A 26,192-nucleotide genomic window follows, 5' to 3' on the forward strand; every position below is an offset into this window, starting at 1 on the left:
AGGTGGTAAGTGCAGTGAAAGCTGTAAAACCGGCAAAACAGCACAGACTTATCAAAGCACCTCATCAGTAAAGTGGATTCCTCCATCACTCTGACATTTGAGGGGAGTTTCCCAGGTAGGGATAATCTTTTCCAAAAGGACTTTGGCCACAAGAAGAGGCAGTAGCCTGTCTGCTAGGGAAGACTTCAGTCCAGTGTGAAAACATACAGACCATGACTAAAATGAATTTATATCCGTGAGATAAAGGGAGTTGTATGAAATCCATCTGCCAGACTTTGAATGGTCCATTAGGCAGTTTAAAATGTCTGAGGCAAGTTGCACCCCAAAAAATCTACTAGGATTTTTACACAATTACATAGAGTCTATAGATCAGCTTGGGGAGAACTGACATCTTACAATATTGAGGCTTTCTATCTATGAATATGATAAAGACTGCCGTTTATGCCTCCTTTAAAGTCTGTATAAAAAGTTTCACAATTTTCTATAAGGTCTTCATGTAGTTTTTATAGTTATATTCCTAAAGGCCTTATTTTTACTATAATACATTTTGTGAATCACATTTATTGTTACTACTACTTATTTGAAGACAAAAATCAAATAACCATTGTATAAAGTTGTTACATGCTAGAAACTTGCTGAACTCTTATTAATATAGTAATTTGTGTATTAAAATTTTTTTCTCTGTAGACATCACTGCAAATAATGACTTTTTTTTTTTTTAGCTTCTTTTTTTCTAGTTGTATTGCACTGGCTGGTACCTTTAGTGGGTAGGAAGTGTGGAAATGCCCTATTGCAAAGGGGTGTGATCAGAGGAATGGAAAAAATTATTTTGGCCATCTTTGTAAAGAAATTACCACAAATTGATTGAAGGTTTTCTTCTCATTCAATATTTCCTCTCTACTACTTTGCAACTTATATTCTGAACCTTTATTCTTTTAATATATACCTTTGATATTTTACCATAATTCTTTAACAAAATCTAAAGTTTAAAATAATACAAGTCCTGGGACTTCCCTGGTGGCTCAGTGGTTAAGAATCCGCCTGCCAAGGCAGGGGACACTGGTTCAATCCCTGGTCCAGAAAGATCCCACAGAGCAACTAAGCCCGTGCACCACAACTACTGAGCCTGTGCTCTAGAGCCTGTGAGCCACAACTACTGAGTCCGCGTGCCACAACTACTGAGCCTGTGTGCCTAGAGCCTGTGCTCCCAACAAGAGAAGCCACCAAAATGAGAAGCCCACGCACCGCAACAAAGAGTAGCCCCTGCTCGCCACAACTAGAGAAAGCCCACGCACAGCAACAAAGACCCAACGCAGCCAAAAAATAAATTTAAAAAAAAATACTTTATACAAAAATAATAATACAAGTCCTTAGAATGCTTAAACTCACCCATTTATACTTTATGCCATTCTTTTCCAGTGTTTTAGTATCATCTTATGTTTTTATAACCAATACCATCTTCTTTGCTCAGACCTTCATACTATGCTTTCCTTCTAAGGTGATATTTTTTCCTTCTTTCTGAAGTACATGCTTTAAAAGTTACTTTAATGAGACACTGGATTGTAAACGCTCTGTTTTTGTCTGTGGAAATAAATATACATCCCACTTGTTTTTGAGAGAGAGGTTTGATCATTATAGAATTCTGGGCTGAAAGTAAATGCCTTTCCAGAGTCTGGGTGCCTCTGACTCTTCCCTCCCCTCGTTGCTTTGGCAGCTCTGCTTCGGTTCAATTTTTGTGTCTTTGTTTCTAATCTAAGTTTTCTCTCAGGCACTTTTATGTTTTTCTATTTCTCTTTGTGTCAGTTTTGGTGAATCATCAGGCGCACTACCAACCGAGGACAATTTTAACACAAATGGTTGCCCTCCTTTGGGGACCGAGGCCCAGTGCAGGACGATGCCTATCTGCGATTATGGCTTCCATGTGAGGGGTTCCCCTGCCAGAGCCGCGGGCCAGTCGGTCACACTCCTCCACGTCTGCTGTAGTGGGGTCATGCTCTTCCATCCCCTCTTCACTGAGGGAGGGTCTCTTTGGACACTACGGAGGATTCTAGGACTGTTCGAAATTTTCCTGGATGGCCTTTCAGACCACAGCTCTGGGTTGCTGGGTTAGTCGTATCCCCAAGACTTTGCAGTCTTGCTCCTGTTCGTTTTTTATGGCCTCAAAGAATGTTCTTTAATTCCTAGCTAACTTGGCCATGCATTAAGTTTTGTTTTAATCCAGCATCTTTGTGTGCTTTATTATGAAACTTTTTGATATTGAATCCTTAGTATGGTTGAAAAGAGAAGCTTATTTGGGATTTTTTTTTCAATTAAAATACCTTTGAGATAACTTTGTGTCAGTACATTCTTCTTAATGACTTCATAGTATTACATTGTGAAAATGTACCAAAACATTTTTGCTCATTTCTTTACTTATAAACCTTCTTTCCACAACATTGCTTTTTAAGGAAAAAAATCACAGAGATGAATGTGTACATTTCACATAGTGCATACTTGTGCAGTACATTCCTAAATGTTGACCTGCTGGGTCAAAAGCAGTATTGCCTTATTCTTGACATCTCCTTTTCCTATATACTCCTCCCTTTGTGTCTCTCATCTAATCCTTTCTAAATCCTGCAGATTTCCCAAAACATGCCAGCTTCCCTCTAATCCCATTGTATTTGCCATATCCTAGCTAAAAATCATTGCTTGCTTTTATGATGCTAATCCTCTCCTAACAGGTCTCATTTTTCCTTGTTACTATCATTCTGTTATAGTACAATCACCAGTGAACCTCATAACAACCTGAAGTCTTCTGGAAAAGCTTGAATTATGTTCATTATCATGATTATTAAAGTATATGAATGCATGTTATAATTTAGTGATATTTACATTATAGGTAATATATTTTAAAATATGTCAAATATCTGAACTATATTTTAAAAATATTTCCTATGCCCTCCATGTTAGATAATAAACTATTAACTGCATATTTTTTTATGATTAAGCCTCAGCTTTCCTTCCTTATATCCTAGACACTCAGTTAGGAGCCATCATGAGGATGAATCCTGACCACATTTTTATGTTCTTCTTTGTTTTTGTTTTTTTATTTTTATTTATTTATTTAGGCCACCACGCGGCTTGTGGGATCTTAGTTCCCCAACTAGGGATTGAACCCCAGGCCCTCGGCAGTGAAAGCACGAAGTCCTAACCACTGGACCCCCAGGGAATTCCCTGTTATGTTCTGCTTTGTATGTTTGGTAGAATTCGCCTGTGAAGCCATCTGGTCCTGGACTTTTGTTTGTAGGGAGTGTTTTTTTGTTTGTTTTTTTTAAATTACAGATTCTATTTCACTTCTAGTGATCGGTCTGTTCAGATTATCTATTTCTTCTTGATTCAGTTTTGGTGGGCTGTATGTTTCTAGAAAGTTGTCCATTTCTTCTAGGTTGGCAAATTTGTTGGCATATAATTGTTTACGGTATTCTCTTAAGGTTTTTTGTATTTCTGCAGTATTGGTTGATATTTCTCCGTTTTCATTTCTTATTTTGTTTACTTGGGTTCTCTTTTCTTTTTGCTGAGTCTGGCCAGAGGTTTGTCAATTTTGTTTACCCTTACAAAGAATCAGCTCTTGGTTTTATTCATTTTTTTCTATTGTTTTTTTAAAATCTCTATTTATTTCCTCTCTGATCTTTCTTAGTTCCTTCTGCTGACTTTAGGTTTTGTTCATTCTTTTTCTAATACTCATAAGTGGTAGGTTAGATTGTTTATTTGACATTTTTCTTGTTTTCTGAGGAAGGCCTATATTGCTATGAACTTCCGTCTAAGAACTGTTTCTGCTGCATCCCATAGATTTGTATGGTTGACATGGGACCTTCTTGCATCTTCAAAGTCAGCAGTGGCTGATAGAGCTTTTCTGGTGGTTACTTTGACACTGACTTGCTTGCCTCCATCTCTCACTTTTAAGGACCCTCTGACTACGTTGGGCCCTCCTAGATAATACAGGGTGACCTTCTCATCACAATATCGACTGGCTAGCAACATTAATTCCATCTGCAACCTTAATTCCCCTGTGTCATGTAACATAACATTCATAGATTCTGAGGATTAGGATGCAAGCATACTTGGAAGGCCGTTATTCTGTCTACCACAAAGTCTTTGGTAATTTTTATTTGTGTTTCTTGTCACAAAGTGTGTTTTCTCCTATCTCTGGCTGTTTTTTTAAATTTGTCTTTATTACTGAGTTTTAGGACTTTGATTACAATGTGCATTGGTGTATGTGTATACATGTGTATTTATCTTGCTAGGAGTTAATTGACCTCTTGGATCTGGGAATGTATAGTTTTTATCAGACTTGGAGAACGTTTGGCCATTATTTCTTCAGTTATTTTTCTGCCCTAGCTCTCTCCTTTTCTTCTAGTACTCCAGTTACACATATGCTGGACTGTTTGCTGTTACCCCGAGGTTTTTTTAGTCTTTTCTTCTATATGCTTCAGTTGGAATAGATCCTGTTGTTGTCTTCAAGTTCATTGTTCTTTGCTTCTGAAATTACTAATCTCATGTTATTTGTATTTTTAAGTGAATTTTCATTTTCGATTTAAGAGAATTTTTCATTTCAGATACTGCATTTTTCATCTCTACAAGTTCCACTTGGTTCTTTTTTTTATATTTCATTGTTATATACTGCAGGTTTGTGTCCCCCAAAATTCATATGTTGAAACCCTCACCCACAAAGTTGGTATTAGGAGGTGGGCTTTGAGGGTTGATGAGGTCATGAGGGTGGAGCCCTCATAAATGGGATTAGTGCCCTTACAGGAAGAAACATGAGACAGCTTGCCTCCTTCTCTGCTCTTTACCATGTGAGGACAACAACAAAAAGTTGGCAGTCTGCAAACCAGTACGAAGGCTCTCCAGAACCCTACCATGCTGACACTTCACAACTGTGACAAATTAATGTTTGTTGCTTAAACCATACAGTCTTCAGTATTTTGTTACAGCAGACTGAGCAGACGAAGACATCCATTTTTCTCCTGTGTTCATGCTTTTCTTCAGTATTTATTAATGTATAATTAATATTTGAGCATAGTCATAATAGCTGCTTTAGTTTTATTTACTAGTTTATCTCTTGTCATTCCTGGGTCTGTTTCTATTGATTCATTTATCTTCTGGTAATTGATTACATTTTCCTGTTGCTTGGTTGGTCTAGTAATATTTTATTAAATACCAGGCACTCTGATTGTTACATCAATGAATGCATGGATTTTGTGTATTATTCTAAAAAATACTTGGCTTTGTTTGAGTAGAGAGTTTGCATTACTTGTGGCTCAGTTTGATCCTTTAAGACTTGTTTTTAAGCTTTGCTGGGGTGAGTCTAGAGTGCCCTTCACACCAGTGCCAGTTGAGTCCTGCTCATAAAGTACCACCCCTGTACATCTCCAGTAACTACCCTGTCCCACGTGTTCAACAACTGCTTTCCACCCTACCTCTTCAGACTTCAGGCATCTCTTGGCCCTGCATGAGCTCTGGGAATTGTTCAATTGATAGCTTCTTGGTTCCTTGCTTTGACTTAGAGTTTCATTCTGTTTCTGTGCCTTAATAGTCAGCAGAAACTAAAAGAGACCTCAGTGCAGATTTCTGGCCATTCCCTTCTGCAAGGCTTCTTCGTCTCTGGGATTCTGCCTTCACTTTTATCCACTTCAGACCCCAAAACTCCTCTCTGTTTCTTCAGCTCAGCAAGACTGGTTGGCTTATTGGGTTCTGCTTCCCAGGACCCACAATCTGGAACTTACCTCCACATGGAAATCCAGGAAAACTGTGGCGCTCAGCTCGTTTGTTGACCTTCTTTCAGAGGTCAGGGTCCTGTGCTGCTTGCTATCCAGTTTCATAGATTTTACCCAGTTTTCTGGTGGTTACAGCAGGATGGTAAGTTTGGTTTTTCTTAATCAGGTCCAGAGAGGCTGTCTCTGTCCATTGGTTTAAAATGAATGCAGTTCAGCCTCCTCTGCTTTGCTTGTTCTCACACCTGTCTCTGTCCACACTGTACACGGCTCTGTGGCCAACTATTTTCCATTATATTTCCCATCTTGTCTTCATTATATTCTTCCTTCTTGGCATCCTGGACTTTTTGCATTTTGAAAACAACATATCCCAGCCCTTTCTTAGAGTCATGGTGATGTGCAGAGGAGAGAAAAGACAAAAAAGATTATGACTATGCAGCAGGTGGTTTATACATCATTTAATCAAGCAATTCAATGAAAAAGAAATCACTACTTTGTTTTAGTGATAAAGAAAAGTTGCTATATCAAAGTGATTATCAAAGTTATTAACATCTCACACAGTTTAGTGGCTAATCTAGTAGTCATACCCAGGTCTGCCTGACTCTAAATCTCATGTTCTAGCCCCAGACACTGACCCTGGTGGGATCTGAAAGTGAGAGGCAGAGTGGTAAGAGCACCTTGCCAAGGAGGTGGCTCTTTAACGCAAGGTGTGGGAGATGCGGTAGTTCCCAGAGACCTGAGGACAGGGAGCCACATGGATGCCTCTGTGGAAGGTGGGCAAGGATTCCTGGGAGCTTCTGGTGATGGGCTGACAAGTGAGGGTCACTACCAACCACGCCTGTCCCTGTTGCTCTATTTATTTTCCAGTTTTATTGAGATATAATTAACATACAGCACTGTGTAAGTTTAAGGTGTAGAGCACAGTGATTTGACTTATATACAACATGAATTTTTTTTTAGTTGTCTTTTTTTTTAACATCTTTATTGGAGTATAATTACTTTACAGTGGTGTGTTAGTTTCTGCTTTATAACAAAGTGAATCAGTTATGCATATACATATATCCCCATATCTCTTCCCTCTTGCATCTCCCTCCCTCCCACCCTGCATATCCCACCCCTCTAAGTGGTCACAAATCACCGAGCTGATCTCCCTGATCTATGCGGCTTCTTCCCACTAGCTATCTATTTTACATTTGGTAGTGTATATATGTCCATACCACTCTCTCATTTTGTCCCAGCTTACACTACCCCCTCCCCATATCCTCAAGTCCATTCTCTAGTAGGTCTGCGTCTTTATTCCTGTCTTGGCCCTAGGTTCCTCAGGACCACATTTTTTTTTCTTAGATTCTATATATATGTGTTACCATATGGTATTTGTTTTTCTGTTTCTGACTTACTTCACTCTGTATGACAGACTTTAGGTCCATCCACCTCACTACACATAACTCAATTTCATTTCTTTTTATGGCTGAGTAATATTCAATTGTATATATGTGCCACCTCTTCTTTATCCATTCATCTGTTGATGGACACTTAGCTTGCTTCCATGTCCTGGCAATTGTAAATAGAGCTGCAGTGAAAATTCTGGTACATGACTCTTCTTGAATTATGGTTTTCTCAGGATATATTCCCAGTAGTGGGATTGCTGGGTCGTATGGTAGTTCTATTTTTAGTTTTTCAAGGAACCTCCATACTGTTCTCCATAGTGGCTGTATCAATTTACATTCCCACCAACACTGCAAGAGGGTTCCCTTTTCTCCATGCCCTCTCCAGCATTTATTGTTTGTAGATTTTCTGATGATGGCTATTCTACCCAGTGTGAGATGATATCTCATTGTAGTTTTGATTTGCATTTCTCTAATGATTAATGATGTTGAGCATTCTTTCATGTGTTTGTTGGCAATCTTTATATCTTCTTTGGAGAAATGTCTATTTAGGTCTTCTGCCCACTTTTAGATTGGGTTGTTTGTTTTTTTGATATGGAGCTGCATGAGCTGGTTGTAAATTTTGGAGATTAACCCTTTGCCAGTTGCTTCATTTGCAAATACTTACTCCCATTCTGAGGGTTGTCTTTTCATCTTGTTTATGATTTCCTTTGCTGTGCAAGAGCTTTTAAGTTTCATTAGGTCCCATTTGTTCATTTTTGTTTTTATTTCCATTTCTCTATCAGATGGGTCAAAAAGGTTCTTGCTGTGATTTATGTCATGGAGTGTTCTGCCTATGTTTTCCTCTAAGAGTTTAATAGTGTCTGGCCTTACATTTAGGTCTTTAATCCATTTTGAGTTTATTTTTGTGTATGGTGTTAGGGAATATTCTAATTTAATTCTTTTACATGTAGCTGTCCAGTTTTCCCAGCACCACTTATTGAAGAGGCTGTCTTTTCTCCATTGTATATTCTTGCTTCCTTTATCAAAGATAAGGTGACCATATGTGTGTGGGATTATCTCTGGGCTTTCTATCCTGCTCCATTGATCTATGTTTCTGCTTTTGTGGCAGTACCATACTGTCTTGATTACTGTAGCTTTGTAGTGTAGTCTGAAGTCAGGGAGCCTGATTCCTCCAGGTTCATTTTTCTTTCTCAAGATTGCTTTGGCTATTCAGGGTCTTTTGTGTTTCCATACAAATTGTGAGATTTTCTGTTCTAGTTCTGTGAAAAATGCCAGTGGTAGTTTGATAGGGATTGCATTGAGTCTGTAGATTGCTTTGGGTAATATAGTCATTTTCACAATGTTGATGCTTCCAATCCAAGAACATGGTATATCTCTCCATCTATTTGTATCACCTTTAATTTCTTTCATCAGTGTCTTATAATTTTCTGCATACAGGTCTTTTGTCTCCTTAGGTAGGTTTATTCCTAGATATTATATACTTTTTGTTGTAATGGTAAATGAGAGTATTTTCTTAATTTCACTTCCAGATTTTTCATCATTAGTGTATAGGAATGCAAGAGATTGCTGTGCATTAATTTTATATCCTGCTACTTTACCAAATTCATTGATTAGCTCTAGTAGTTTTCTGGTAGCATTTGGATTCCTTTTATTTCTTTTTCTTCTCTGATTGCTGTGGCTAAAACTTCCAAAACTATGTTGAATAATAGGGAGAGAGTGGGCAACCTTGTCTACTTCCTGATCTTAGTGGAAATGGTTTCAATTTTTCACCATTGAGGACGATGTAGGCTGTGGGTTTGTCATATGGCCTTTCTTATGTTGGGGTAAGTTCCCTCTATGACTACTTTCCGGAGGGTTTTTTTCATAAATTGGTGTTGAATTTTGTCAAAAGCTTTCGCTGCAGCTATTGAGATGATCATATGGTTTTTCTCCTTCATTTTGTTCATATGGTGTATGACATTGATTGATTTGCGTATACTGAAGAATCCTTGCATTCCTGTGATAAACCCCACTGGATCATGGTGTATGATCCTTTTCATGTGCTGTTGGATTCTGTTTGCCAGTACTTTGTTGAGGATTTTTGCATCTATGTCCATTAGTGATATTGGCCTGTAGTTTTTTTTCTTTGTGACATCTTTGTCTTGTTTTGGTATAAGGGTGATGGTGGCCTCGTAGTATGAGTTTGGGAATGTTCCTCCCTCTGCTATATTTTGGAAGAGTTTGAGAAGGATAAGTGTTAGCTCTTCTCTAAATGTTTGATAGAATTCGCCTGTGGAGCCATCTGGTCCCGGGCTTTTGTTTGTTGGAAGAGTTTTTTATCACAGTTTCAATGTCAGTGTTTGTGATTGGTCTGTTAATATTTTCTATTTCTTCCTGGTGTAGTCTCAGAAGGTTGTACTTTTCTACGAATTTGTCCCTTTCTTCCAGGTGGTCCATTTTATTGGCATAGAGTTGCTTGTAGTAATCTCTCATGATCCTTTGTATTTCTGCAGTGTCAGTTGTTACTTCTCCTTTTTCATTCCTAATTCTATTGGTTTGAATCTTCTCCCTTTTTTTCTTGTTGAGTCTGGCTAATGGTGTATCAATTTTGTTTATCTTCTCTAAGAACCAGGTTTTAGTTTTATTGATCTTTGCTATACTTTCCTTCCTTTCTTTTTCATTTATTTCTGATCTGATCTTTATGATTTCTTTCCTTCTGCTAACTTTGGGGGTTTTTTTGTTTTTCTTTCTCTAATTGCTTTAGGTGTAAGGTTAGGTTGTTTATTTGAGATGTTTCTTGTTTCTTAAGGTATGATTGTATTGCTATAAACTTCCCTCTTAGAACTGCTTTTGCTGCATCCCTTAGGTTTTGGGTTGTTGTGTTTTCATTGTCATTTGTGTCTAGGTATTTTTTGATTTCCTCTTTGATTTCTTCAGTGATCTCTTGGTTATTAAGTAGTGTATTGTTTAGCCTCCATGTGTTTGTATTTTTTACAGATTTTTTTCCTGTAATTGATGTCTAGTCTCATAGCGTTGTGGTCAGAAAAGATACTTGATATGATTTCAATTTTCTTAAATTTACCAAGGCTTGATTTGTGACCGAAGATATGATCTATCCTGGAGAATGTTCCATGAGCACTTGAGAAGGAAGTGTATTCTGCTGTTTTTGGATGGAATGTCCTATAAATATCAATTAAGTCCATCTTGTTTAATGTATCATTTAAAGCTTGTGTTTCCTTATTTATTTTCCTTTTGGATGATCTGTCCATTGGTGAAAGTGGGGTATTAAAGTCCCCTATTATGATTGTGTTACTGTCGATTTCCCCTTTTATGGCTGTTAGCATTTGCCTCATGTATTGAGGTGCTCCTATGTTGGGTGCATAAATATTTACAATTCTTATATCTTCTTCTTGGGTTGATCCCTTGATCATAGTGTAGTTTCCTTCTTTGTCTCTTGTAATAGTCTTTGTTTTAAAGTCCGTTTTGTCTGATATGAAAATTGGTACTCCAGCTTTCTTTTGATTTCCATTTGCATGGAATATCTTTTTCCATCCCCTCACTTCCAGTCTGTATGTGTCCCTAGGTCTGAAGTGGGTCTCTTGTAGACCGCATATATGCGGGTCTTCTTTCTGTATCCATTCAGCTAGTCTATGTCTTTTGGTTGGAGCATTTAATCCATTTACATTTAAGGTAATTATCAATATGTATGTTCCTATTACCATTTTCTTAATTGTTTTGGGTTTGTTATTGTAGGTCTTTCCTTGTTTTGTGTTTCCTGCCTAGAGAAGTTCCTTTAGCATTTGTTGTAAAGCTGGTTTGGTGGTGCTGAATTCTCTTAGCTTTTGCTTGTCTGTAAAGTTTTTAATTAGTCCGTCAAATCTGAATGAGATCCTTGCTGGGTAGAGTAATCTTGGTTGTAGATTTTTCCCCTTCATCACTTTAAATATGTCCTGCCACTGCCTTCTGGCTTGGAGAGTTTCTGCTGAAAGGTCAGCTGTTAACCTTATGGGGATTCCCTTGTATGTTATTTGTTGTTTTTCCCTTGGTTCTTTTAATATTTTTTCTTTGTATTTAATTTTTGATAGTTTGATTAATATGTGTCTTGGCGTGTTTCTCCTTGGATTTATCCTGTATGGGACTCTCTGTGCTTCCTGGACAGTTTAACTATTTCCTTTCCCATATTAGGGAAGTTTTCAACTATAATCTCTTCAAATATTTTCAGTCCCTTTCATTTTCTTTTCTTCTGGGACCCCTATAATTTGAATGTTAGTGTGTTTAATGTTGTCTCATAGGTCTCTGAGGCTCTCCACTATTCTTTTCATTTTTTTTTTTCCTTTATTCTGCTCTGCAGTAGTCATTTCCACTATTTTATCTTCCAGGTCACTTATCCGTTTTTCTGCCTCAGTTATTCTGCTATTGATCTCTTCTAGAGAATTTTTAATTTCATTTTTTGTGTTGTTCATCACTGTTTGTTTGCTCTGTAGTTCTTGTAGGTCCTTGTTAAATATTGCTTGTAATTTCTCCTTTCTATTTCCAATATTTTGGATCATCTTTACCATCATTATTCTGAATTGTTTTTCAGGTAGACTGCCTATTTCCTCTTCACTTGCTAGGTCTGGTGGGTTTTTACCTTGCCCCTTCATCTGCTGTGTGTTTCTCTGTCTTCTCATTTTGCTTAACTTACTCTGTTTGGGGTCTCCTTATTGCAGGCTGCATGTTCGTAGTTCCTGTTGTTTTCTATGTCTGCCCCCAGTGGCTAAGGTTGGTTCAGTGGGTTGTGTAGGCTTCCGGCTGGAGGGGACTAGTGCCTGTGTTCTGGTGGATGAACCTGGATCTTGACTTTCTGGTGGACAGGTCCAAGTCTGGTGATGTGTTTTGGGGTGTCTGTGGCCTTATTATGATTTTAGGCAGCCTCTCTGCTAATAGGTGGGGTTGTGTTCCTGTCTTGCTAGTTGTTTGGCATAGGGTGTCCAGCACTGGAGCTTGCTGGTCGTTGAGTGGAGCTGCGTCTTGGCGTTGAGATGGAGATCTCTGGGAGATATACCCCATTTGATATTATGTGGACCTGGGAGGTCTCTTCTGGACCAATGTCCTGATCTGGCTCTCCCACCTCTGAGGCACAGCCCTGACCCCTGGCTGGAACACCAAGAGCCTGTCATCCACACGACTCAGAATAAAAGGGAGAAAAAAATAAGAAAGAAAGAAAGAGAGAAAGAGAGAGAACAAGAGAGAGAGAAAGAAAAGGAAAAAATAAAATAAAATAAAGATACTAAAAAAAATAATTATTAAGAAAAATTTTTTAAGTAAGTTAAAAAAAAAAAAAAGGAAAGAAAGAAAGAAGAGAGCAACCAAACCAAAAAACAAATCCACCAATGATAACAAGTGCTAAAAACTATGCTAAAAAAAAAAAAAAAAGATAGAACCCTAGGACAAATGGTAAAAGCAAAGCTATACAGACAAAGTCACACACAGAAGCATACACATACACACTCACAAAAAAAGTAAAAGGGAAAATATATATATATATATTGTTGCTCCTAAAGTCCACCTCCTCAATATGGGATGATTCATTGTCTATTCAGATATTCCACAGATGCAGGTACATCAAGTTGATGGTGGAGATTTAATCCGCTGCTCCTGAGGCTGCTGGGAGAGATTTCCCTTTCTCTTCTTTGTTCGCACAGCTCCCGGGTTCAGCTTTGGATTTGGCCCTGCCTCTGCGTGTAGGTCGCCTGAGGGCGTCTGTTCTTCGCTCAGACAGGACGGGGTTAGAGGAGCAGCTGATTCAGGGGCTCTGGCTCACTCAGGCCGGGGGGAGGGAGGTGCAGGGATGCGGGGCAAGCCTGCGGTGGCAGAGGCCAGCATGACGTTGCACCAGCCTGAGGAGTGCCGTGCGTTCTCCCGGGGAAGTTGTCCCCGGATCACGGGACCCTGGCAGTGGCGGGCTGCACTGGCTCCCGGGAGGGGCGGTGTGGAGAGTGACCTGTGCTTGTACACAGGCTTCTTGGTGGCGGCAGCAGCAGCCTTAGCGTCTCATGCCCGTCTCTGGGGTTCACGCTAATAGCTGCCACTCGTGCCCGTCTCTGGAGGTCCTTTAAGCAGCGCTCTGAATCCCCTCTCCTCACGCAGCAGGAAACAAAGAGGCAAGAAAAAGTCTCTTGCCTCTTCGGCAGCTCCAGACTTCTTCCCGGACTCCCTCCCAGCCAGCTGTGGCGCACTAGCGGCCTTCAGGCTGTGTTCACACCGCCAACCCCAGTCCTCTCCCTGGGGTATGACCTCCGAAGCCCGAGCCTCAGATCCCAGCCCCCGCCCGCCCCGGCTTGTGAGTAGACAAGCCTCTCAGGCTGGTGAGTGCTGGTCGGCACTGATCCTCTGTGCAGGAATCTATCCGCTTTGCCCTCCGCACCCCTGTGGTTGCACTCTCCTCCGTGGCTCCGAAGCTTCCCCCCTCCGCCACCCACAGTCTCTGCCCATGAAGGGGCTTCCTAGTGTGTGGAAACCTTTCCTCCTTCACAGCTCCCTCCCACAGATGCGGGTCCCATCCCTATTCTTTTGTCTCTGTTTTTCCTTTTGCCCTACCCAGGTACGTGGGGAGTTTCCTGCCTTTTGGGAGGTCTGCGGTCTTCTGCTGGCGTTCAGTAGGTGTTCTGTAGGAGTTGTTCCACATGTAGATGTATTTCTGATGTATTTGTGGGGAGGAAGGTGATCTCCGCATCTTACTCTTCTGCCATCTTGAAGCTCCTTCCCTGTTGGCCTATTTTAAATGCTTTTTTAGGTTTCCTACAGTTAGCAATTGTCATGAACAAACTAGAAGGCTGCTATCTGCATTTGAAATGTCAAAAAAGAAATGATCTGTGTGCTATAAAGAAAGGGAAAATCAATCTTCTTGAGGTAGTAATTTGCATACTTTGGTATAATAAACTTTATCAATAGAAGATTATAAATATGTAGGAAAATGCTGCTAAAAGTAACACTGGCTTTCAAAACTAGTCACAAAGCCCTCTGTGCCATTAGAAATTAACTGAAAGTAACTTTTATGTTTCTGAAAAAATAGGTCAGAGAATGAAATAATTAGCAATTGGAAGTTTGCATGTTTTATAGGAAATAACTTTACTTATATGTCATGTTCAATATTTACTTGGAAACCTGAACATCACTTTAGGAATTTCAAGAGCTTGAGATCCAACATTTTCAAAGAACATTTATTTAGTCCCTGCTAACTTTTGGGGGCACTATGTTAAATATTTTATGTATGTTAACAGATTAATCTATTTACCTAAGATTACAAAGCTAATTTCAGTGGCAGAATCAGGAATAGAACACAGATCTCTGGAATTTCAATTTAGGGTGTTTTAAATTTCATATGTCATTTATTTGATGGTTCTAAAATAGTCCAGAAATTTTCTTCCTTTCTCAGTCTTAATCTCTATATTTTACAAAAGAAAAAAAAAGACACACCGGCAGTTGGGAGAATGTCCTTCCTGAAAATGGTAATCATTGTGGTGCTTTGTTATTTTCCCTTAAACAAACTTTCTGTGGTTCTAGAATTACTTATGGAAGCAAACCATTTTCATGCTAAGCAGCCCAGAGCAGGTTTTGTAAGAAAATATATTAACGTTGGAGACTTTTCAAAGTGAAGTCATGGAACATTTATTCTGTTTCTTAATATGACTAATGATTGACCTGTAGATTTATGTAAACACTCTAAAGAACAAAAGGGGAAAGGGGGAAAAACCTCTGCTGCCAGCTCCAAGGATCCCTGTTAAATTCAGACAGTCATGGATGTAGAAAACAAACTTATGGTTACTAGGGTGTAAGGGAGGGAGAGGTAAATTGGGAGATCGGGGTTGACATATACACACTATTATATATAAAATAGATAACTAATAAGGACCTACGGTACAGCACAGGGAACTCTACTCAGTACTGCATAATGACCTATATAGGAAAAGAATCTAGAAAAGAGTGGATACACGTATCTGTATAACTGACTCACTTTGCTGTACAGCAGAAACTAACACAACATTGTAAGTCAACTATACGCCAATAAAAATTAAAAAAAAAAAATTGGCACAGTCCTGCAGAGAGGGACCACACAACACTCCACAGTGGCTGTGCAGACGTTGTGCAGACCTTCAAACACACAGTAACCAGCCCAAGCTGATGACTCATTAAGTTGTGATGGAGACACTGACAGTTCCAAGGGACCAGGGGTTTGCTTCCATTCACAACTCCAATTTTTAGAATCAGTTTGCTCTTCTCCTCTTTGTCTTCTAATTTCTCCAAATGCCGTGAGTGTGACCCAAAGGGGAATGGTTATGCGAAGACAACTTCTTTCACTAGCTCCAGAGTTTTTTCATTGATTTTTAAACTTTTTGTCCAGTAGCTCAGTGATTTTCAAACTGATCATTAGTGAAGCATGAAATCAACTTAGTGGCTACATTTTGAGATCTAATGGAATAGGCTAAAAATATTAGCATTGTGAGAAGTAGGAGTATTTTTGAAGCTTTCATGTCAAATACATGTGTATGTGTGTAAACTAATACGTAAATTCCTAGAATGTTTACTGGTCAAAAAATGTGAAGGTCACTGCCATACATATTTTATATGATGGGAGTTTCTGTGTTATTTTAAATAATTTTTAAAGGGTGGTGTCATCTCTTTCCCAAATTTGATCTTTGGGTTTGTGTCCGGCTACCATTCTTTATTTTTAGACAAATCTAATAGCAAATAAATGCATGCACTGTCATCTCATCACTTGGAATTATTAGAAAGCGTTAGCATTTTATCTTACATCTGCATGGAAATAATCTCTGGATCTGTTCACTTGTGATCTGGTGTGGAGAGCACTGGTGAAGAAGGTCACAAACCATTTTTATTTAGGTTTTTTTACTTGGTTTTTGTACCTTTGCTTGAGATAATTATTTTCAACCAATTATTGACATTTAAATCCTTGACAAAACAAATTTGATGTGAATATCAAGTTTTCTAGTGTTTTGTTTTCTCAGGTTAATATGACTGATCTAAAGAAATTACTTAGAAAGTAGCATTAGCTTAATGAAATTTAAATATAACCTATCCAATCATAGCTCTTCATAGATTTAAAATAAACTTCTGGCTGGAGTACCTTAGCGTTAATAATGTATTAAAATATATTTCATATTATTTGGATCTGTTTTGTTTGAGATGGTTATAACCATTTATCATTTATCTCATCTCGGTTTCTTTTCTTGCATTTTCAGCTAAAATTGACCAAGAAGCAGAGGAGAACTCACTGACAGAGACTCATAAATGGTGAGCAATTGTTTTCTTTCAATGTTTGTTCTCAGAGTCGACTTAGAAAGTGCTTAGTGTGCTTCAGTTCAAGGAGTCAATCATTAGCTCAATTTTTATTCTCAAGCATAAAAGAGAAAGAAACTAATTCAATATGCACTTTGATGATACATTGGATTTCTGGCTTTTATTTTATAACTCTGGTTGACATATAAATCTGTCAAGTATCCAATTATTGTGACTAGCTTAGCATCTTCTCTGTAGAATAGGATTTAGCGCTGTAGAAATATAAGAGAAAGGAAGACAGCAGGAAGCTATCTCAAGAAAAAAGGGTGAAGGGTTTGGTTATAGGACACTATTGAGTTTCCACAGCTGGGCCGGCACCCTGAGTTCCCCTTGAATAACCCTTACTTCCAGAATGGAGGTTTGCAATCATGGGTGAGCATAGAAAATTATCTCAGAAATCTCTCTGCTTCTCTGCATCAATCTTCTCCACTTCTTCCTCTCTGTGCTAGTCAGTCTTCTCCAGAAAACAGAGCCCATAGGTGTGTGTGTGTGTCTGTGTGTGTTGTGTGTGTGTCTGTGTGTGTGGTGTGTGTGGGGTGTGTGGTGTGTGTGTGTGAGGGGTGTGTGGGGTGTGTGTGTGTGCACACCTACAGAGAGAGAGACATTGATTTTAAGGAATTGGCTCACAGCAGGCTGGAAATTCTGCATGTTGTTGATGTTACAATCTTGAGTTGGGAAGCATTCTGTAGACAGAATTCCTTCCTATTTGGGTAACCAGTCTTTTTTTCTTAATTCCCTCAACTAGATTGGATGAGGCCCATCCTCATTATGGAGGGTCATCTGCTTTTCTCAAAGTCTACTGATTTAAACGTTAATCACATCTAAAAAATACCTTCACAACAACATCTACACTGGTGTTTGACCCCAGACCAGTTACCACAGCCCAACCAAGCTGACACGTCAAATTAACCATCACAGTCACTAAAGAAATTTGATTACTCTTGAGGGGAAAATGTTGATAAAAGAGGTTCTTTGCTATTACTTTATGAGGCAAGATCCCGTATGTCTGTGAACAGATACCACATACATAATAGTTTTATTGCAGGCAAATTGGTAAACAGAATTGACCAGTTTCTATCAAAGCGAAAACCAAGGTGAAGACCTTAAATTATAACAAGCAGGAATTTCAGTTAATTGTATGAAAGAAATTCTGGCTAAGGACAAAGTTGTTAATAAAAAAGTCATCTTTATAATTTAAATAATTAACTCTGAAATTCAAAAATAAAAGTAAGAATTATGGATCCTGTGAAACATTCCTAAAAGAACTAAGTCTCTGTACCATTTCTGTAGCAATGCTGCATGGTCTGGACAGCAGTCAGTAGTAATTCTCTGCAGGAGGCAGTGTGGCCCTGGCCTGTCGTGTGTGATGGCTGTGCCTTGGGGTCCAAACCCTAACCCCGGGACAGCAGTGACTACTTGGTGAGGGAGAGGTGTCAGGGAAGAAGACGTTATCCTCTACCCTTCTAGGTTCTTCTGGCTGGTCTAAGAATTAAACTGACATGAGACAGATTAACAGGAGAAAATCACAGAAAAGTTTAATAACAAGTATACATGGGAGAGACCCAGGAAAACTTAAATACCACCTTCAACTAAAGACAAAAGAGGATGTTGTGGTGGTACTGGTTTAGTACTTCAGAGGGGAGGAAGGCAATTCACAAGGAGACAGAAAAGCAGACGCTTGCTAAACCAGTGTTTGCTGGGCCAGCAGAGATGACGGGCACAGAGTGGACTGATGTGCAGGCCCTGCCAAGAGCCCCCCCACCCCCATGTTCTTGCAGATACCTCTGCTGAAAGCTCCATTCCAGGAGCAAACCCTCTATCTATGTTCTTTAGGCAGTTAGGGGCACGGTCAGAGTTTCTTCCTGAGTCTTTTGGTCCTTGATTGTTTTCAGCTCGAAATAATCCACAAGCCCAAGAGACATTCTGGGGTGGCCCCTGCAAAATTAAGTCAGATAGTGTTTGCCAGATGCTGAGCACTTAGTAAGTGACTAATAGATGTTAATTGCTATGTTATTTTCACATTATTATCATAATCAGAGATTACAAAATGGTGGGTGGTGGAAGCAGAAAGCAGAGTCAGATTTCAGAATCAGGTGTGTGTTTATGTGTGCGTTCTGTGTTCCTCACTTTCTCTGCTGAATCTGGGATTGGGCCGCCTGGCAGCATTATTAGAGCATAGATTTTGGTGTCAGATCTGTGTATCTGCACCTGCTCCAAACTGCTGGAACTGTGGCTCCAAGGACTTACCATAACTTTTGAATCCGTGTCGTTATCTGTGAAATAAACAATACACACATGGTGAGTGTGTAGAGATCAGCTCAGGATAATTAAATTTTCCGAGTTAAATATATGTGTAGGAACCTGCCTCCTACGGGTTTTTCAAAATCCCCTTCTTTTGGATTCACCCAAACACTTAAGCTTCAGAGACTGATTTCCAGAGTGAACTCTCTTCCCGACTAACAACCATTTCACTGGAGAAAAGGATATAAAACAATCACTTAACATTTCTAAAACACGTTCTAAGGGCCTCCAGCAAATGGGAAATCATTCATTCAAGAAAATCTGCTACATTTTGGTGAGAACAGCGGGTGGTGGCATCTGAGCCACGGCCGTGGATGCCCCTCGGGCCTCCGGGCAGGCTGTCCTCCCCCGGCTGGGCCCAGCCCTGCAGCCGCTGTGTGCTGAGAAGTCCTGCTCTAGACAAGCGTGTGCAGAGGATGGGGCTCCCTTCCTGAATGCACCCCCGGCTGACGGGGTGAGGCCCTCCCTCGCCCGGGAAGGGGGCTCTTGCTGAGCAGCACGGAGTCCCCGCTGGGGCACGTAGGCCAGCGCCCTCCTCCAGCTTCAGCTCCCGTGCGGAGCCCTGAGATCCTGTCCACAGCGTTGCAACTCCGTCTGAGGGGACCGACTCTATTGGAACAGAGAATTCCATGCAGGAGGCCTCGTGGAAAGCAGTGGAGGTCTCGGTGGAGGACAGTTAGGAGGACCCACAGCTCGGGGATGCAGAGAGTGACCACGGGGTGGCCCAGTGAGCAGGCAGCCGAGAAGGAGCCTCCGGGGGCTGGGCAGGGTGAGCGAGGCGGCCCTCACTCACGGGCCATCAGACCAGGGTGTGGAGAGGACTCGAGAACGTTCCCCAAACTGTGTCCAGATCAATCGGCAGATGCAGGAAGCCTCCTGACCGGGGGCTCCCGCACAACTTCTGACCAGCCACGGGCTGCACAGTGCGCTGCTCTGACCCAGGAGCAACTCTTAGGAAGCCAGGCTCAAAACTCAGATCAGGCGTCTGTCTGCAGTCTGTCTAGTAGCCACAGAAGAAGCACACATTGTTCGCTGAGGTCATGCTGCTCCCAGGACCATGGGGACGAGCAGTGGATGCCCTCCCTCCTGCCGTGCTGAGGTATGTCACTCGGCCAGGCTGCGGGGCTTGTCCCAGGCTCCAGAGTCTCAGGTCTCCTTCCCAGGGGTGAGGCCCACTCCCACCCCCCACGCTGGGCCACTAAATGCTCTCTCCACCTACATAAATTTTGGAACCTAAAGCCTCGGGCTTTGGACTTCCTCTTTGTGCTCTCTTTGTGCAAAAATACTTCTACCCACCCCTCACCACCAGCCCCACCTCCCAAAAATTTTTTAAGTGAAGCACACACACTCTCACTCTTTATTTGATCTCTAGACATTTGAGCTGCCTCAGCAAGGCCCTGAGGGAGGAGAGACCAGGCTCACATATCTTCTCAGCCTTCCATCCCTTCTTTTATTTTTACTTTATTAGAGGTTATTATGTTCAGTGTGTCATACTATTAAGTCAGCTGAAATCCATTTGGGGGTAAGATGGTATATAAGCATTCTACCTGGTCTGCATATTTAAGCCACTGCTGTTAACCAAACTTTCAGAACAGAGACTTGATTGAAATAAAAAGGTGTTTATTTGGGGTTTGTTAGGACTGCAGCCCAGGAGACACAGATTCAAAAAGAATTTGAATTGTGTTCCACCGGACTACAAAATGGGGGAAGCTTATAAAGGCAGAAAACCTGCAAGGTTACATAAATTGTCAAGAATTAAAATTGGAGCTGGCGAGAAGTAAGGGTGCTTGTTAATAACTAAGGACGCATGGGATCTGAAATGGTTGCGTAGTTACAAGGGGAGAGCTTGAGACCTTAAGGGTGCAGCTGGCAAGTGGTATTCTGAATACGGCTGATTGTGTCCTTGGACCTGGTGCAGTTCATAGAAAGTTCAGGTTCTCAGTAGGGCAGAGACCTGTCTGAGAGCTGGTCCTCAGTGGCCACCTGACTCCATTTCATGAACCTCAACTGTCATCCCTCCAATAGTGATTTCAGTTTGTCCTCACAGCAGAGCTGGCCTTCCTCATTCTCCTGTCTCTGTTGGCCCTTCATTGGGGCAGTGATGTTATTACAACTGAAGACGATTACTTTTACTTTGCACCTCACAAGATACCAAGTGACAAATTGGTGGCAGATGTATGTGCTTTAATTTCTAGAATGGGTTGAGAGTCATTTACAGATAATTGCGATCACTGAGTTGGGCTATAAATGTCCTGGTGATATTTTCGATACCAAAATAGAAGTTCCCCAATGGTTTTGAGGCCATTTGGTGTTACGTATTCCCACCAAGGTCGCTGTGAAAGAAGGTGGCCAGTGTGGTGGCCGGGCCCTGATGGTCCATCCTGAATGGCACCTGGAAAACCACGCCAAGTGTGGTTGGAAGCCTGGCTTCCTCAGCCTCCTCCCACCATCCATCAGGTTGTAGGGATGGAATACCTTGCTTTTTACAATATGCAGAGTTTCCTCAAGTGTGGATAGTGAGAGGTCTTACTAGAAAAGCATATTTGTGTGAAAATCTGCTGTAAACTGCACAAACTAGTTATCGTCGTGCTTTGAAGGGAATTTTATACTCATTTGTCTTTATGTTTGAGTACTTAGAAAACAAAAAGTCTTGACTTTTAGTCATTTTAAAATGGATAGTGAACTCTTATCAAGAAATTAATTAGGATTCTTTTCTGTGGTGGAATATTATGTGTTTTTCAGGTCATTTTATGATTCCCTAAGAAAAGAAAAATATTCAAAAGAAACAATGGTTAGTAAACTTTTAAAGCAAATCCGATCTTTTTTATATTCCATTTGATAGCATAATAGTTTTATGTGCTAATTTGTCTGTTTACTCATGCAATTTTGCTATTAATCTGAGAAGTGGGACTTTAAGTTCCTATTTCACATGAACAAAAATATGTAACTTTTAGATAAATAGTTTGACCAAGCTCTTCAGTTCTCCCAGAAAGTAAGGTGACTGAGCAGATGAGTCTTGAACCACACACCCCAAATCCAAATCCACATCGGACAAGCATGTTCTCATCTTCAGATGATTTCCTGGGTGAGCCAGATGGATGTCTTACAGGGTGGGCTTCACCAGAATCCTGTTCTGTCAGCTGCATCCCCACTGAATGTGTTTATTTCAGACTCTGCTTTTATTTTCTTTTTAATTAGCATCCATAGCTTTCTTCAATTGTGGGAAAGTATCACCAGACCAAATATGATGGTTTTTATTTTCCCACAGAATTAGTCAGTGTCTGTATCGGCTCACAGGCAGAAATATAGCAATTCCAGATTTGTCTAGTAAATGGCCATTCCTTTATATCTAAATTTAAAGAATAATGAGACTGGGAGTTATAAAATTGACTTCTCACACTCAGCGGTTCTTATTTATAAATATGGCTAACTTCAAAATTTTCTTAGAATTTCTTCTTTTTTTTTTTTTATTCCATTGGTACAAACCATATTTTATGGTGAAAATGATTTTGAAATAGCAAAAGAGCAGATTTTCTTTTATTTTGTTTCCTTTTCTTTTTAAATTGAAGTATAGGATTTACAGTGTTGTGTTAGTTTCAGGTGTACAGCAAGGTGATTCAGTTATACATACCTATATATTTTTTCAGATTCTTTTACCTTATAGGTTATTACAAAATGTTGAGTATAGTTCCCTGTGCTATACAGTAGGTGCTTGTTATTTATCTATTTTATATATAGTAGTGTGTATATGTTAATTCCAAACTCCTAATTTATCTCTCCCCCTCACTTTCCCCTTTGGCAACTATAAGTTTGTTTTCTATGTCTGTGTGTCTATTTCTGTTTTGAATATAAGTTCATTTGTATCGTTTTTTTTAGGTTCCACATATAAGTGATATCATATTATATTTGTCTTTCTCTGTCTGGCTTGTGTCACTTAGTATGATAATCTCTAGGTCCATCCCTGTTGCTGCAAATGGCATTATTTCATTCTTTTTTATGGCTGAGTAATAGTCCATCATATATATGTACCACATCTTCTGTATCCATTCATCCATCAATGGACATTTAGGTTGCTTCCATCTCCTGACTATTATAAACATTGCTGTGATGAATATTGAGGTGCATATATCTTTTCAAATTATGGTTTTCTCTGTATATATGCCCAGGAGTGGGATTGCACGATCATATAGTAGCTCTATTTTTAGTTTTTTAAGGAACCCTTGTACTCTTTTCCATAGTGGCTGCACCAATTTACATTCCCATCAAGAGTGTAGGAGGGTTCCCTTTTCTCCACACCCTCTCCAGCATTTATTGTTTGTAGATTTTCTGATGATGGCCATTCTGACCAGTGTGAGGTGGTGCCTCATTGTAGTTTTGATTTGCATTTCTCTAATAATTAGAGATGAGGAGTATCTTTTCATGTGCCTTTTGGCCACCTTTATGTCATCTTTAGGGAAATATCTATTTAGAACTTCTGTCCATTTTTTGATTGGGTTCTTTGTTTTTTTGATATTGAGCTGTATGAGCTGTTTGTATCATTTGCAAATATTTTATCCCATTCTGTAGGCTGTCTTTTTGTTTTGTTTATCATTTCCTTTGCTGTGCAAAAGCTTTTAAGTTTAATTAGGTCCCACTTGTTTACTTTTGCTTTTATTTCCTTTGCTTTAGGAGACAGATCCAAAAAGATATTGCCACAGTTTATGTCAAAGAGCGGTCTGCCTGTGTTTTCCTCTAGGAGTATAATGGTTTCTGGTATTACATTTAGGTCTTTAATTGATATTGAGTTTATTTTTGTGTGTGGTGTAAGAGAATGTTGTAATTTCATTCTTTTACATGTAGCTGTCCAGTTTTCTCAGCACCACTTATTGAAGAGACTGTCTTTTCTCCATAGTATATTCTTGCCTCCTTTGTCATAGATTAGTTTACCATAAGCACATGGGCTTATTTCTGGGCTCTCTATTCTGTCCCATTGATGTACTTGTCTGTTTTGTGCCAGTACCATACCGTTTAGATTACTGTAGCTTTGTAGTATAGTCTGAAGTCAGGGTGTCTGATTCCTCCAGCTCCGTTTTTCTTAAGATTGCTTTGGCTACTTGGAGTCTTTGTGTTTCCATACAAATTTAAACATTTTTTGTTCTAGTTCTGTGAAAAATGCCCTTGGTAATTTGATAGGCATCGCATTGATTGGTCTGTGTTTATGTGGCTTAGGCTGGCATACCAGGCAGGCTGCAGCCTGGTATTAAAACTGAAGTGATAGGGAATATCTTTGTAAAACCCCCAAACAATTACATCATTCTATTAACAATATTGATAAAGTAAAGCAAAGTTGGAGTTTGTATTTTCCAATTTGGATTTTTTTGTTAACTACTTGAAATCCTGCCAGGAGAGTCACCATTTGGAGGCCTGCAGGAGGAAGGCTTCCAGAGGAAATTGGAGAAAACTGTCTCACACCTTCCACTCTCAGGCCTTGGTGTGCATTTTAGGTACAGCACTTTTCTTTGTACAAAGGGGTTTTCTTCTGTAGCTACATTATTCAACTTTTTATAAAACCCACTGACTTTCAACAGTGTGGGGCCCTCTGACACCCTGTGCAGATTTGCTGGCCTTTTTCAGTTATAAAAAACATTCTGAGGTGGTAGTCTGTACTGAAATTTTTTATGTTTTAGCTTTTATGCATTCTGAATAGAACGACTTTAGGACCTTCTGCTTTAGAGAATTTGGTATGTTTCCTTTCAGTTTTGGTTTGTAATTATAAAGGGGGGAAATGCATCAAATAATTTCTGCCCTTTTGCAAAGTTTTGTTTTAAAAATGGAAAATTTCCTATCGTATAGGGTTGATAAAATCTTCCCCACTCCAATATTTTAAAATATATTTGGGCCTAGTCTAGGCTAAAGTGTTTCCAGAAGCTAAGTTCTCCAACTTAAAAGAGGTTAGAACTCCTAAAATTTTGTCCTCTATAAGCAAGAAGAAGAGGAGTGAAGTCACCACATTTTTATTAAAGATTCTTATCCCTGTGTTCTTGCAGGGTGTGGGGAGGATGAAGACCCAAGAGAGTACACACAGTTTTGCCCACTGTTTTGTACTTTAGAGAAGAGAAAGTAGTAGAAAAGCTAAGGGATAATAATTTAAGATAACAGGTGTATTCAAACATATTATGATTCAAATCTATTAGGGTTGTACATTTTGAGAAACTATGCTTCTAGCATAGTAGATGTTCTAGAAAAAAAACCAGTTGAATAAAAGTAGTCACTTTCTGATTGAAGGAAAAGGTTTTTCTGGGTAGAATGAAATTAAGAGAAAAATGAAACAGTTATAGGTGACTTTATCTATAGCCATATTTCATAAGGCAAATTAGAAATCTTCTTTAGAAGATTGTCATTAGAGGGGAAAATTTGGTTACAATTTACAGAGGACCACCTTAAATTAAGTAAAACCCCAAAAGGATTTCTCAGAGGCCTCCAGAATCCAAGGAAAAGGGAAATAGCCTCAGGGGGATGGGAACCAGGCAGGGGTGAGCACAGGGCCCAGTCCCTGACCAGGTTAGAGTGGAGTGGTTAGCAAATCCTGGTTCCACTTTTTTTTAAGTTATCTGATTTGGGGAAATTTATTGAAACTCTGTACCTCCATTTCCTCATTTCTAAAATGATAAGAGTAATAGAATAGTACCTGGCACAATGTAATTACCTGATATTCTTCTCACTTCATGATTTTTACCATGCGAACCTGCCACTAATGACCCAAGTCTGAATATTCTCTGTAGCTATTATTGCAGATTCTCAAAAGGGTGGATCTGATTGACTTCCAGACAGGAGGCACGGGCTCGAGAAGTCCAGCTCGGGCTATGAGTGCAGCAAGTCTTCTACAGCTAAGAAACAATGTCACGTTGACTTGGGGGTGTGGGTAGTGTACCAATAAGGGTTAAAAAGAGATAATTTTGTGACTAGTGAATGACCTTTTATAGGTTGACCTCTTTTTCTTTGTGGGAACTTTTATATGATAAAGCACATCATCTCACTTTGTGACTACAGTTGCATACATCAGATGTGAGTAAACTTATACGAAAAGCAGCATGAAGAATTGTTTTGCATGGTTTGCTCACCATTTGTCCTGAGAGGAAACATAGTTATGGACTTAGACCAGTGGAATTTAAAGCTGCATTTACCGTGCAAACTTTGCGTCAGAGTTGGAGGGAAACTACTGCATAGATTCTGGCCCCACTGAAGTTGTGCGTCTGCAGGAAGCATCCAGGAGAAAGATAGCAACATTCCTAAGCCAACTGCAGGCTCATCTGTCTTTCTGATCTCGGTTTTCTTCATTTGTGTGGGAGGACAAAGCGGTCAAGTAGATACTGTATTTAACACAGTAGCTAAACATGCAGTAGATATACAACACACACAGCTTTTTCCCCAGAGAGTATGCATTTGTTTACTT

General features: G+C 39.8%; 1 protein-coding gene across 1 annotated transcript in view; it reads left to right on the top strand.

The window, feature by feature from the left end:
• FMN2 (formin 2) overlaps positions 1–26,192 on the top strand; it is a 336,742-nt gene that overhangs the window by 259,813 nt on the left and 50,737 nt on the right. Inside the window, exon 15 of the mRNA XM_036829555.1 lies at positions 16,363–16,414. Within this exon, the coding sequence (XP_036685450.1) occupies positions 16,363–16,414 (52 nt within the window). The remainder of the gene's footprint in view (positions 1–16,362; positions 16,415–26,192) is intronic.

The sequence above is a fragment of the Balaenoptera musculus genome, chromosome 16 (genome assembly GCF_009873245.2).
Source record: "Balaenoptera musculus isolate JJ_BM4_2016_0621 chromosome 16, mBalMus1.pri.v3, whole genome shotgun sequence".
Classification (NCBI taxonomy): Eukaryota; Metazoa; Chordata; class Mammalia; order Artiodactyla; family Balaenopteridae; genus Balaenoptera; species Balaenoptera musculus.